General features: G+C 38.9%; 1 protein-coding gene across 7 annotated transcripts in view; it reads left to right on the plus strand.

The window, feature by feature from the left end:
- The window catches only part of PTPRM (protein tyrosine phosphatase receptor type M), a 922,867-nt gene that overhangs the window by 849,510 nt on the left and 58,927 nt on the right, over positions 1 to 14,430 (plus strand). For all 7 annotated transcript variants that reach the window (XM_078153517.1, XM_078153511.1, XM_078153512.1 and 4 more), the window contains one exon: positions 1,289 to 1,386. In XM_078153517.1, the coding sequence (XP_078009643.1) occupies positions 1,289 to 1,386 (98 nt within the window). The remainder of the gene's footprint in view (positions 1 to 1,288; positions 1,387 to 14,430) is intronic.

Raw genomic sequence — 14,430 nt, forward strand, 5'->3', positions numbered from 1 at the left:
AAGTTTGAGTTAGCAGCATGGTAGTGAGTTTAGAAGTGATAAGCTAGGAAGGGCATCATGTTTCCTGGAGTTGAAACCAGGCAGGACAGCAGATACAAAATAGAAATCTCTCAACTCCAGACAGTTTCTCTGGTTGGCCTCCATGCATTCAACTCTCTCCTTCCTCATCTCCACCTGCTACTTTCTCTGGCTTCCTTGAAGTTTTAGCTAAAGTCCTACCTTTTTGCAAGATGCTTTTCTCATTTATCCTTAAACCTTAGTGCTTTCCCTGTGAGATTATTTCCAATTTATCCTAGCTATTTCTTATTTGTGGATAGCTGTTTGTTTGTCATCTCACCCCATTAGACTGTGAGCTCCTTGAGAACAAAGTTGGTGTTTTTGTCTTTCTTTGTATCTTGAGTACTTGTCACAGTGCCTGGCGCACAGTAGGTTCTTGTTCACTTGACTTGTAGTATTTTGTGCTGAGGGCAAAAGGGGGCCTTTTACAAGCACAGAATAAGCACAGACTCCATCTACCTCTGAATATACCAATCATGAGCAGGCCAAAGAAGGATAAACATGGGCAAGTGGTAGAAGTCTTTTGGACATAACAGTGATTTTGCTTGTTTTTGTGATGGTAACTAGGAGATACAGTAGAGAAAGTATTGGACTTAAAGCTAGAAAGGATGGAGTTGGAATCCTGCCTCAAATACTTGCTGGCTGTATAACCCTATGAAAGTCACAACTTTTTCAGGCTCATTTTCCTCATCTGTAAAATGGGGATGTAATCACAGCCCTTACATCATTGGGTTTTGTAGATTAAATGAGATGCCATGTATAATGCACTTTACGAACCTTTAGTCCTACATAATTGCTAGTTGTTGTTGTTGATATAATATTCCTCCTCCTTCTTCTAACCAGACTGCATCACTAGTTTTCATATATGTATAGATAAGCATTATGATTAATAAAATGCAAACTCATTTATAAGCATGACCGGAAATCATAGTAGTTTTTTGTTGTCCTGTATTTTTCAGTCCTTGGATGACTAATAGTGCAACTACTTAACATATAAGAATTCTTGAACATTTTTGATGATTTAAAGGGGGTCTTCTTCATACTTGAAAAGATTGTGAACTACTGCTTAGGAATATTTTAATACTGTTTATTTATTCTAATGACAAAGATGTATACATGTCGATATTCAGCATACATATTTACAGATCTCTCTCTAAGCTCCCAGAAAGTAAGTGCTCAGCATCAGAAATTTATTTTTTTTAAATAACTCTTCTTTCCTGTTTTCTTTTAGGACCAATGCAAGAAACAATATATGATTTCTGGAGAATGGTGTGGCATGAAAACACAGCCAGCATAATCATGGTCACCAACCTTGTGGAAGTAGGGAGAGTAAGTTGCATTTGTACCAAAAGAAATAGCCAAATGCTTTGCCAGTTACTTAGTTTGGGATATCGAGTAATAAATAAGCCAAGTATTTACAGTACCACATGTACTTCTTAAAATACAAACTATTACAACTCCTCCTCCAGCTGCTGTATTGGGCTATAAATTATCTTTAAACACAGCTTGCTAGCCTTTGTTGCGATGGCAACAGACAAGAGAACCATACAAGATATAAAAGCCTGGCTGACGTTAGGCGTACAAAATCACCTCTAAGTACAGTATAGATGTTTATTGTTAGGTATCAGACCTGGGTGTGTACCACATTAGAAATGTAATGGAGAATTTCCCAATTGTAGGAAATAGGCCTTGTAATTTGGAGGTAAAACGGGAAGGTAAACACAGAACTTTTACTTATTTTGGCAAATAGCTTGACCACGTCCCCATGCGTCAGTTTTAGGGCCTATGAAATAAGGTTGAGGGGCTTTCCAGGGTTCTGGATTGGTGAGGGAATCTGTACTGTTGTATGTGATTGCTGTTTTTATTTATCCAGCAAACCCTTGAGTGGTCATTGTAAACTATGTGATCTTGTACTTCCAAACAAAATTTAAAAGTAAGAAGATAAACTTGGCGAGACTCCAGATGCTTTAGTTTAGAGTCCACTAGATAGGACACATCTGTTTAATTATAGGAAAGGAAGTAGGGAAAGACCACCATAAGTGGTAATACATTAGTTCATCAAGGGTGTCAGTCAGTCCTCTCTATTGACCCCACCACTGCAAGAGGAAACCAGGAAATTAAATATAGATAGTACATCAGTCTTTGGGCTTAGCATTAAGGGGAAAAACCTATTGTTTCTTTACATGCTCTGCCAGACTGCTTGAATGTGTCCTACCTAAACTTACCCTACCTCTCAGCATTTGCATATATCATTTCCGGTAGAAGAAACAAATCCCCACCTGCCCTACATCCAGTCCCACCCCCATCTCTGACATTTTCCTCTTATTTCAGTTCCAAACTCAGATGCTACTTCCTCCATGATCCCTTCTCTGTTTCATCCATTATTATCAATTAATCACTAAGCATTTAATAAGCATTTACCATGTGCCACGTGCTATGCTAAGCTCTGGAGATAATGGAACAATTCCTGCCCTCAAGAAGCTTACATTCTAGAAGGAAAGACAATACATACCCATGTAAACGTATGCAAAATAAATATATAAAATACATGGAAAATTAATACGAGATAATTTGGACAAGAACAAACTAGCAGCTACTGAGAAAGGCCTCTTGAAGGTGGCACTTGAACTGAACTTGGGATGAAACTGGTAATTCTAAGAAGCAGAGGCAGTGGGAAAGGAAAAGAATTAAAGGCATGGGGGCAATCTATGCCCAGGCATAAAGACGGCAAATCCAATGTTATATGTGAAGAAAAGCAAGAAGACCAGTTTGGGTGGAAAATAGAATTTCTGAAAAGGGGCAATACAGAATGGAAAGGGAAGTTAAAGTCAGATTGTAAAGGGTTTTAAATAATTTACAATAATAAAACAATAATAATAGCATTTATATAGATCCTGCTATGTGCCAAGCACTGTGTTGAGTATTTTTACAAACGTCACATTTGATCTTCGCGACAACTCTGGGAGGTAGATACCATTACAATACACATGATTGATTTAATTATTTAGAAAAAGGAGCAGTTATTCCAATAAGAGCGTCATATATCCTGACCTGACCACTCTCAAGATAGAAAGGTTTGTAGCTAAAATTTGTATTTTCTTTTGTATTCAACATATGTTTAAATGTTCAAAAAAAGAAAAAAATAAATGGGCTGTCCCATTTAAGCAAAGCCCCTTGTTAAGAATCAATTCTGAAACCTCTCTGGAAAGCACATGGTGTTAACAACAACAACAACGAAAAAGCAGAATTTAGTTAAACAAATCTCTTCAGTGTTAATTGAGAAAGGATTGAAAGAGTTAGAAAAGAGTTTGGTATTAAGTAGCAGAACTCACATTCAAACTGAGGTCCAAATCCAGTACTCTTTCCTTTGCAGTTTAAATCATCTTGTTGGGGCAGGTAGGTGGTGTAGTGGATAGAGCACCAAGCCTGGAGTAAGGAGGACCAGAGTTCAAATGTGGCCTCAGATACTTGACACTTACTAGCTGTGTGACCCTGGGCAAGTCACTTAACCCCAATTGCCTCGCAACAAATAAATTACCTTGTTAAATAAAATGAAGAAAAGTGTTATTTTACCATGGTTAATGGTTAAGTACACATTACTACAACTCCAAATGCACAACATACAATTCTGACTATGTACTTACTTGTGTGATCTTGGGCAAAGACTTCTCTAGTCCTCAGTGTCTTCATCTGTAAAATGAGAGAGTCATATGAAATTATTTCTAATCTGCAGTTGCAAATCCTGTTACTTGAATCACTGAGCAAAAATAATAACTAGCATTTATATAGGGCATTATGGTTTATAAAGTGCTTAACAAATATTAGTATATTTTGTCCTTACAACAATCCTGGAATGAAGGTGCTGTTCTTAAGCCCATTTTACAGATAAGGAAACTGAGGCAGGCAAAAGTTAAGTGATTTGTCCTGAGTCAAAGAACTAGTTAGTGTCTGAGTGTGGATTTGAACTCAGGTCTTCCTGACTCCAGGCCTAGCACTCTATCCACTGTTCCACTTAATCCACTGCTCCATTTATACCTCCTTCCTGCTGGAAGGGAAATTGTTACTGGGAAAGGAACAAAAAAAAATAATTTTGTAGTAAGATTAAGAAAAGGAGAATCCCTGTCTGACCTTGCTGAAATATACATTCTTCCTTGCTTCAAAATCATTTTTAATCTCACAGTAGAATTCTGTAGTATATAGCTAGACATGCATCTTTTGACAAGGGAGAAGAAAAAGGACAAGGGGAGGAAGAAGATAAGAAAATGAGAATCAGGGCAGTAGAATTATAATATGAACACTTTAGGGATAAACATACCCCTTTGAAAGTGTGGAGAAGTCTCTCTTTAGGGAAGAGAGGAAACCATAAGAGCCACGCATGTAGAGTGTGGTTTGCCCAGAATTTTTTTGGATATGGTAAGTCACTCCTAGTATTTATGGGAAGGAGATAAGAAGACTGTGCTTGGACTCAGGAAGACTTTTGTTCAAATTCTGCCTCTCATACCAGCTCTGTGAACCTAGGCAAGGCAAGTAACTTCTATTTACCTCAGACAGCTCCCTAGGACTTAATTGCTTAACTTAGAATAAGTTTCTATCCTAAGAAGGCATTGTGTGAAGGATGTCAGTGTCAGAGGGTGAGGATTTAAATCCCATCTTTAGCATTTAATATCTCTTAGCCTGTTTCCTCATATGTATGTATTACTTAGGTTGCCTACATGACAAGGTTGTTGAGAGGAACCAAAAATCAGTACAGTATTATTATTAATTTACACATATACCTCTAAAGCCACAAAAGTCCATCATAGGAGGAATCTTTAGCTTGTCATTTTCATAGAGTTGGAAATATGACTGTTAATGGACAGTTAGCTAATTCTTATTTTTGCCTAAGAAAGGAGAGAAGTCAGAAGACAATAGAGAACATAGGTTCTCTTGCAGCAAGGGAGGTAATCAAGTCCGTTATTGTTCAGTGTTTTCTAAGGGTGAATTTAAAAACCTTTTCAACATGCCGTCAATAAAAAAGCTACTTTTGTTTTTCCCCATCTCAACACCAAAGTCAGCGATGACCACAGTGCTCAGAGTTGGCACTTATTAACAAGCAGCTACTATGCCAGAAAGAAGGTAATGGATTTACATGGGAGTTAAAGTGGTTTTGATTTATATTTTTAATTTCTCAGAGGCAGATGCTGGATATTTTCCCCTTAAAAACAGATGTTGTCATAGAAAGAATATTCTTTACACACTGTCACTTTTAAAGGGCCATGGGTCAGACTAAGGAACCAGCCAAGTGAATAGTGATCTTAAAATTCAGAATTCAGGGACACCTTGAGAACATGACCAACAATGCATTTCAGCAAAGAAAGCAAGAGCATTCACTTCTCTTACTGTTCACTTGAGGAATCTGGCAACTGAGCTGGGTCATTTATGTCAGGACATGACCTTACTGCTCATCAAAAACTGTTAGACATAACTAATGAATCAAAGTACTTGGTATTGATATACCAAAAATAAAATGCCATCCACTTCTACACAAGTGACTGGAATTAAACAAGATAAACATATTAAACAGCTATGTTTGCCATCTGAAAGATATAAATAAGATATGAACTAAAATTTCACTAACAGGTTAATAAGTTCACATATATAATACTTCATTTTTTAAAAATTTGACTAGTTTGCTATAAAGCAACTAATTGGCTCAGTAGATAGAGTGCTGGCCCGGGAGTCAACTCTTGCCTTAGACACTTATTAGCTGTGTGACCCTGAACAAGTCACTTGACCTCTGTTTGCCTTAATCCACTGGAGAGAAATAAAATGGCAGACCACTCCAGTATCTTAGCCAAGAAAACCCTATGGACCTGCCATGGGATCTCAAAGAGTTGGACATGACTAAACAACTGAATAATAACAATAAAGTTTGCTGCAGTAACTATTCAGAATACTTTCTTCTTGGCATCAGTGATTATCATATGTCAATTTGGCTAAATGGCTTTAGTAAATATTACTTTATCACATAAGGTAATAGGATTAAGGAAAAGGAAAAGATCTTAGAGCTTATCAAGTCCAGCCTCTTCATTTTGCAGATGAGGAAACTGAGGTACAGAGCAGTTAAATGACTTATCCCAGGTCATATAAGTAATAAGAAGCCAAGCTAAAATTCAAATCCAGACCTAATCACGGACTTTTGCCACTATACCAACTGCCTGTCATATGAAATTAAGTCATATGTGTTCAGTACAGGTACATAGCACTTTATATAAAAATTTTGCTTCTGATCAGTTGTACTTCAAATCAGATTTTAAATTAACTATTCATAGGAGCTCACTATTTAAAAGAAGTATGAATTATCCCTTTGTAAAAGTAGGAGAAATAGAATAGTATAATGGAAAAAAGGACTGGATTCAGAGTCAGAGGAACAGGGTTCATTCTTGATTTTGCTGCTGTCTTCATTTGTGTCTTTGGACAAGCTCTTTCTAGGTGTCAGTTTCTTCACCTCTACAAAGAAAAGGTTGAACTAGAATCAAGAGTTCATGACCTGGAATCTGTGAACTTGGTTTTTAAAAAATGTTTTTATGTAGGTATTTCATTATAATTCATTTCCATGATAATCCTACATATCTCATTTTATGCATTTAAAAATGTTATTTTGGAAAAGGGTTGATCCATTCATAGGCTGTGAAAGGAATTTTTGACACACAAAAAGCTAAGATCCTCTTGACTGAATGATCTCCAAGGTCTCTTTCTAAGTCCTCTGGTACTAATATTTCTTCACTGGAGAAGCCATTAGATTTTTGCATTTTGAGTTGCTCTATAGTGAGGCACATTGGTAATTGCTGTTAAATAGACTGTCATTTTAACCCTAATACCCTAGATATATCACTTTTATCACTGAAGGCACAAGTTATATTCCATTCCTGTGATTAAAACAAAACAAAAACTCTTGCTTAAAGTAAAATACAAGTATAACACAGCTAAAATGTCAAAGAAGACTTGTGCAGTGAACACAAAGACAGCACATAACTAACTGCCTGGCTATTTTTTGTATATGTCATTTTGCAGGGTGCCAAGTTCATCATGAGTTATTTGACCTAAAAAAAAAAAAGCCCCACTATCTGTTCCTTCCATTGGCCCCTTGGATATAGTCCCACTGGTGGCTCTCTCTTTCTTGATTTTATGGTGTCAGCTAATTTTTTTTTTCAAATAACCATGGAAACTTTCAATATACAGTGAGAAGCATCTGTGGGGAAAAGAAAACAAATACTTCTGGTCTACAAGTACATTTAAATCCATGAGCTTATTATAACTCAGTAATTTCAAATCTAGTGAACCTTTAAGAAGTCAACCTTTCCAAATGTCTCACCAATTTCTAGGGCTCTGGGAACATGGCTAGGTTTGGAGAATACTCAAGACTTGTTCCCACTGGTATCTCAGATTGTGCTTACCTGGAGATCCAGACTGCTTTAATTAATGAGTTTACAGGCACCTGCCCTTGAAAATTCAGATGCTTTTTAAGAGTTTTGACAAGAGGTCATGTTACCTGAGGCCAAAAACAAGAATTTTATTTCCCTGTTCCTATTGTTAGGTTTGCCAGTTTGTTTAGAGATGACCTGCATGTTCTGTATGTTTAAAAACAACCACCACCACCCCTAAAATTTAAAACAAAAACTAACAATGGCTTAGTTTTAAAGGGCAGGAGCTACCTTCTTGTCTACTACACAATGTGTGGTCCTTCATGAATTAGGCATGAGGGAGGTGGCGTGTTTTTGTTTACATAGGCTTTCTGGATATTCATTAAATCTGCTCTAGGAACTTGCTTTTTTCCCCCCCTTTTCCCTCTCCATTGCCCTGAAGCACTAGGCATTAGGAGGCTTTAATTGCAGGTGGAGGAGCCACTGTGAGACCTTCCCTGATGCTGGCACCTGGTGCAGAATGACACAGTCCTAGCATTCCCCTCCAGCAGGGTCCCCCAGTACATCTGCCAGTATCTGTCATTATCTAAAGCTTTCTTGTCAAAACCACACATCCCCTTTAAGCCCGTGTTCCAGTAAGGGACCCTTGTCAGTTTTGCTGGCACCTGCAGACTACAGCACACCTGGCATTTAAATGGCACCGGAATGTGTTGTGATTGTTTTCCCTCTTTAATGAACCCACCGGAGGGACATTTAGCTTTTATCCAGTAGCCTGTTACCCAGCCACACACATTTGCGCTGTTTGGGAGGAGAGTCAGAAACTCTGTTGTGTTGTTATACTAATCCATCTGCCAGAAGTCTTATAACCAAATCTGCAGGACTCCCAAAGGAGGCGTTTGCACTGGTAATTTAAGCTAATGATTTCTAAACATATTTAGTCAGTTTTATGAAGACCTCATTAGAATGTGACTGTTTATTAAAAATCCAAATGAGGTCTCACAGTCATTTAGGAAAATTATTGTTGAATTGCTGTGAACAGTTCCTATAACAGGTGATGAAATGTTTTGAAGCTAGTAGAAGTAGGGGCCAGGGACAGAATTGAGAGATACTTTGTCTCTCTCAAAATGGGGGAATCCAAAAATATACTTTTAAGAATGTGATCCTAGTCTCTGTGGGGTTGGACTAAGCCTGTAATTGTTTTCAGGATGTTGCCATGAAGATGGTGACAAAAGGAAAAAGGAAAACTTTTAAATGATAAGAAGCAGACATATATTTCCAGAATCAGCTCTTCAAGCTGCAACCTAGAAAGGAAGATTAAGGCTCTGAATACTTCTGATATATACCATGGTCAACAACAACAAAAAATTTGCTTTCCAAGAAACTAATGTAGGAGTGTTGAGAGAAGTAGAAAAGAGGTAGTATTATCCATTTTTATGTTTATAAACTGGAAATTGTGATAAATTACACAATTTTATAATGCTTAATACCAAGAATATCTTGGGGAAGTGGCCTAATACATCATGCAGTATGATTAACAGCTGACAAATTAACATCTTATTGCAAATTCTCAGGTGCTGCAGTTAAGGCATCAATGCTGTATTTGAAAGGGGGAGGTAAATTATTTCTGCAGCAATTAGCAGAAAATTTCCTCCCTTGAATAATCATTGCTATCTTTCTCTAGACTTTAACAAACCAGATTTTTAATACTGATGTTCTATGACCTGGGTTAATTACCACATAGGACCTCCTATTAATGACGCATCATTTAGGGACAATTTATTTTCATGCACACATCCTCCACAACTTGATAGGATTTGTCATTTTGTAGAGTGTTGCTTGAGATGAATGGCTAAATTGTGCAAATATGAATCATGTTGGTTCAGTATCCCTTGGAAGTCATTAACATCCAAGAATACATACACCAAGTTCTCATATGGCAACATTACCAATTGTTTCTAGCAATAACAACATTGTTGGAGACCAGAATCATGGCATTAACATAGAGCTATAGGAAAATTGGATGTAACTAGTGTTACAGTAACTTTGTGACAATTCCTACTCAAATTTCATCTCTTACATCTCAGGTGTGTATGATACACAATTTTCAGTTCAGTATCTAAGAAGACCATGTTCTACTAGGCACAATGGTGTTTTCATTCCTCTCTGGGGTCTACTTCAAACTCTCCACACTTCCTCCCCCAAGTCAAGCAGCCTCCTCACTCTGGAAATTCACTCTGCCTTCTCACACTAGGAATACATCCACCCCTTTGGCCACTTCCTCTGATTGGCTGGTTCTTCCCAGAACTTCCATTTTAAGGAAAGTGCCCAGGCTAGCTTTGCCTTCAATCCAGAGCTCTACTCCCGACTCTCCAAACTTTCCCTAGCATGCCCCTGAAGGTACCCAGTCTCACCAGTCCATTTCAACTTATTTTATGTATTGTGTTTTTTTTTCCACTGGCCCCATTAGAATGTAAGCTTCCTGATGCAAGAACTGTCTTTCGTTTTGCTTGTATTTGTATTCCCAAGGCTTAGTTAGCCCAGTGCCAGGAAAATGGCAAGTGCTTAATAAATAGTTCGTGACACTACTTGAGAGAGAGGTGAAAGACTCAGTATTCCAAAGAGTTTTTCTATAGCGACAAAGACTTATTCTACAATCTCTACCAAGGCAGCCAGACATTCTACCAAAGGCATTTATTTCCCTGGCTGACTCATAAGGGATATAAGGGAGAGACCAATTGTTTCCATAAACATGAACACACTTTGGTGTTAGCGCCAGGTCATTCCCACACTTGAGGGTATAACAGTGCTGTAGACATAGTTAGAAAAATTTGAGAACACAACCAAAGTTTTCAGTTTTCCTCATCTCCAGAAGAACCAGAAGGCAGGATTCACTTAGAATGGTCTAGACTAGCTCTGCTCTTGAGCTGTCCATTCACCTCAGTGAGGGACTGTTTCCTCATCTATGAAATATCTAAGGTCTCTTTCAACTGTCAAATTCATAGGAAAGGTCTCCCATTTTTCTGTTCTTCTTTTGCTTTTTTAAGAGATCCATTGCATGGGGCCGCTAGGTGGCGCAGTAGATAGAGCTCCAGCTTTGGAGTCAGGAGGACCTGAGTTCAAATATGACCTCAGGCACTTGACACATACTAGTTGTGTGACCCAGGGCAACTCACTTAACCCCAATTACCTCAGCAAAAAAGAGAGAGAGAGAGAGAGAGAGAGAGAGAGAGAGAGAGAGAGAGAGAGAGAGAGAGAGAGAGAGAGATCCATTGCATCCGCTTTGAATAAAATAATTAAGATTACTGAAGATTTATTGAAGAGAACTTTCAGCTCATTGAGTCCAACCCCCCTCATACAGATGAGGAAAACAAGGCGAAGGTGATCAATTAAGTTATCAATCAACAAACATTTTTTAAAATAGGGTTAATGAGACTATGCTACATGTTGACTAAGTTATTGTAAACAGCAAATCATAGGCATTAGAACCTGAAGAGACCTTAGAATAGATGTAAAATCAAGCTAATTAATACAAGACAGTGTTTGTAAAGCACCTAGCATATTGCAAGGCACATAGAGGAGTTATATAAATGCTCATTGAACCTTCCATTTCCCTTCCCAAGGTCACACAGTTATTAAGTAGCACAGCCTAAGTTCAAATTAAGTCATCTGACTCCAAATCCATTGCTCTTTCAGCAATATAACACAGGTGGTAGAGGGCTTCATTAACTCTTTTAAGCTTTTAAGCTATGTAAGTATACTTGTTATTGTCACAAGAATACACCAAGGATCTGTGATTTCCCTCAGGTAGATTTAAACTAACTGCATTACCTAGTAGACAAGCTCTAAGGACTTGCCTGAGGCACTCAGAGGTTAAGTGACTTGCCCTAAGTCACAGAGCTAGTAAATGTCAGGGGGGAGATTGGAACTTAGGCTTTCCTGATTTTAAAACCTAGCTCTCTGTCTGTATCATTTTACCTCTTGTGATGGACATAGGATATTTTGAGGTTTGACTCTAAAGTCATGATAAGGATGAATTTTCAGTGGGGTTTGTGGAATCAGTCATATCTTTCCTTAGGCCCACCTGCTACTTCCCTGGGTTGACAGATTTCCCCCATACTGCCACCATCATTGTTAAAATCCTCAATACTTTAGATGCTTCCCTGCTTCCCTCCTGTTGCTTCTTTGCCTGGTTTCCCTGACATTAACATAGAGTTATTGAGAGGATATTGAGAAGAGCTTCTTTCGGGGTGCATACAACAGATGTAAAAGATAAGGTGCACTCCTAACCCTAGGCTTTATACTTTTGGATCTGCACCTCCTTTATAATTGCAAGGCTCATTCTGATTGAAGATAAAGTACATAGAGGACTTGAGTATAATTACAAAAAAAAATAAATAAATAAAAAACAAAAGCTATGATGAGAATAATCTGATGTATATATAAATGCTAAAGATAAATGAAGTTACGGGGTTTCTGTTTAATTCTGGAGATGTAGACCCTCTGATATGTACATTCTCTCTGTTCTTATCCCTCTCCCTTTGTCCTCTCTCTCTCACTCTCTCTCTCTTTTTCCCTCTCTCTCTCTCCCCCTCCCCCCTCCTCTTTGTCTTCCTCCCTTTCTCCTCTCCCTCTTCCTCCCTCTCCCCTTCCTCTCTCTCTCTCTCACTATCTTCTCTCTTCCCCTCCCTCTCCCTCTTCCTTTTTCCCTTCCTCTCTTCCCCCTTCCCCTCTCCTTCCTTTCTCTCACTATCCTCTCTTACCCTCCCTCTCTCTCTCCCTCCCTTCCTCTTCCTTCTCCCCCTAGTTAACTAACTTGATTCATTCTTTAGCATTTATTTCAATATAGTTTGGCTTAAACCACAAGTCCTTTTTTTAAAAAAAAATGGCATTTTTGGCTTTACTCTATATGAATTGTAAATTGGGTTTTCTGAAACAATTCTGCACTGGCTATAAGTCATCCCAGGCTTTAAAATCAGCTATCTCCAATATTGTCATAGGAGCAGGATACTGCAGGATCAAAGCAAATTTGAAGGTCTGAATAAGAAAGTGTCTCTTTCAGAATACACTCTCCTGGGCTGTCTGGTTTCTCTGCTCTGTGTGCAGATCAGCTCTTTAGCATTCTTCTGCCGAACCAGGAAGCTGAGTGTGCCTCTGTGTCTCTCTTCATGGCCACCACTTCAAGCTTGTCACTTGCCTGCAGCGAAACACTCTTGCAGCTTTTTAAACAATGAAGCTGGCCCAGGCAAGCCCCTCATTATCATCCATTTCTGTGCCTGCTCCATTTTCACTTCATTCACTAGTCTGAGCTGGGACTCCCCTGTTGGGGAGCTTTCCTTGCTTTCTTTAACTTGTACCCTGTACAGTGGTCTTTGGGGTATATGTAATTGATCACCTGCTTTGGGGTTGATAAGGCTTTAGGGAGAGGGAGGGATAGACCAAATGTGTGGCAGATGGACAAGTGTACCTTGGGATGAATGCATTATAGACTGAGAGCTTTTATCACACCCCCAATCACATTTTTACCTGCTCATGCAGTGTACATCTGTAGTTTGTTGGCACTGTAATTGGATGCAATATGTGATGGTCTCAGAGCTACAGTAGTCCTCTATTTCTCTTCTGCCCATATGAACATTTGAAAATATTTTTCTCCACCTCTTAAATGGTAGGTATGTGCTGTCCTTTAATAAGTACTACTTGGACAAACTCATTAGCTATGCCCCTTGTTGCAAGCCAACTTTACTTTCTTCCTTTCCTAACCTGCTACCCTCAATTATCTGCTGTCCTTTACTCTAAAGGCTGAAGTTAGACAGCTGAACAGATGGGCATAGATCAGGAATTCTTAACCTGGGCTTTATGAACTTTTTTTTTATATTTTGATTAACTGCATTTCAGTATAGTTGGTTTCATCAGACCGCCAGCAGGGTCCATGACACTAAAAAGGTTAAGAACCCCTGGCATAGTTTCTTGGTGAGACTCGGGAAGAAAGGGCCAAACTAGTAAAAAAAAAAACCCACTCAATAGATTTATGTTTTCTCTATAATACCTTCCAGCAAGGAAACAAGAAATCTGGTATCTTGGTGGGTTAATTAAAGGAGAAATTAAAGTTACATTTTGATACCAATGGCAGCAGTTGAAGGAACCCAGTCAAGAGACCTGGATTCTAGGTCTATCTCTGCTACTAATGTTACATGTGAATCCTAGACTACAATAGAATCACGGAATGTTAGTGTTGAGGTGTAGATGCTGGGACCCCAAAATCACAATATGCAGGTCCTTGCCCAAATGAATTTGACCCAAACCTCCTTTCAGTCAAAGACAAGGTCTATTAAAGATGAGCCATACAGGCCAGATTCTTAAGGAATCTGAACATTGTGATGCTCCTGAGAAAAAGCAGGCATGAGGAACTCTCAGCCCTTAAATGGCAGCCAGGATGGATCTTATATACAGAAAAACTATGGGAGGGACTGGGAGTGGGGGGGGTGGCTGGGAGAAGGAGCATCTTGATGGGAGTGGCCAGCACTGGAGGAGGAATTTAGGACGGATCTTGAAGCTGGGGTGACTGGGGTGGGTCCTGGGAGAATCCTGATGGGAATGTCTGGAAGGTTGAATGGGGTCATCCAAGAATAGACAATGGAGGGTTAGGCTTTGTTAGGGTAACAAAGAACTGGAAGATGGGGCCTAGAAGATAAGGAAGAATTTAAATAGGGTCTGGATAAGATGGGTTGGGAAATATAACTCAGGGCTATAGACAATAGAGGACTAGGGTATCAAGGAACCTGGAGATCTAGGCCTGGTTGATAAGGGAGAGCCAGTTGATAGGAAAAATAATCAGGAGACTGCTAGACTTCCTTGACCAGGTAAGTGAGTTCAAGGAAAGTTTAAGGGTTTTCTGGGGCCGATAGACAAGTGGGATCAAAGTTCTTTTTGGGGTGAGGGGCAAAGGTTTCAGCTTGGGCCCATACCCCATCAT

This window comes from Phascolarctos cinereus, unplaced genomic scaffold (genome assembly GCF_003287225.1).
Source record: "Phascolarctos cinereus isolate Bilbo 61053 unplaced genomic scaffold, phaCin_HiC Scaffold_4;HRSCAF=312, whole genome shotgun sequence".
NCBI lineage: Eukaryota > Metazoa > Chordata > Mammalia > Diprotodontia > Phascolarctidae > Phascolarctos > Phascolarctos cinereus.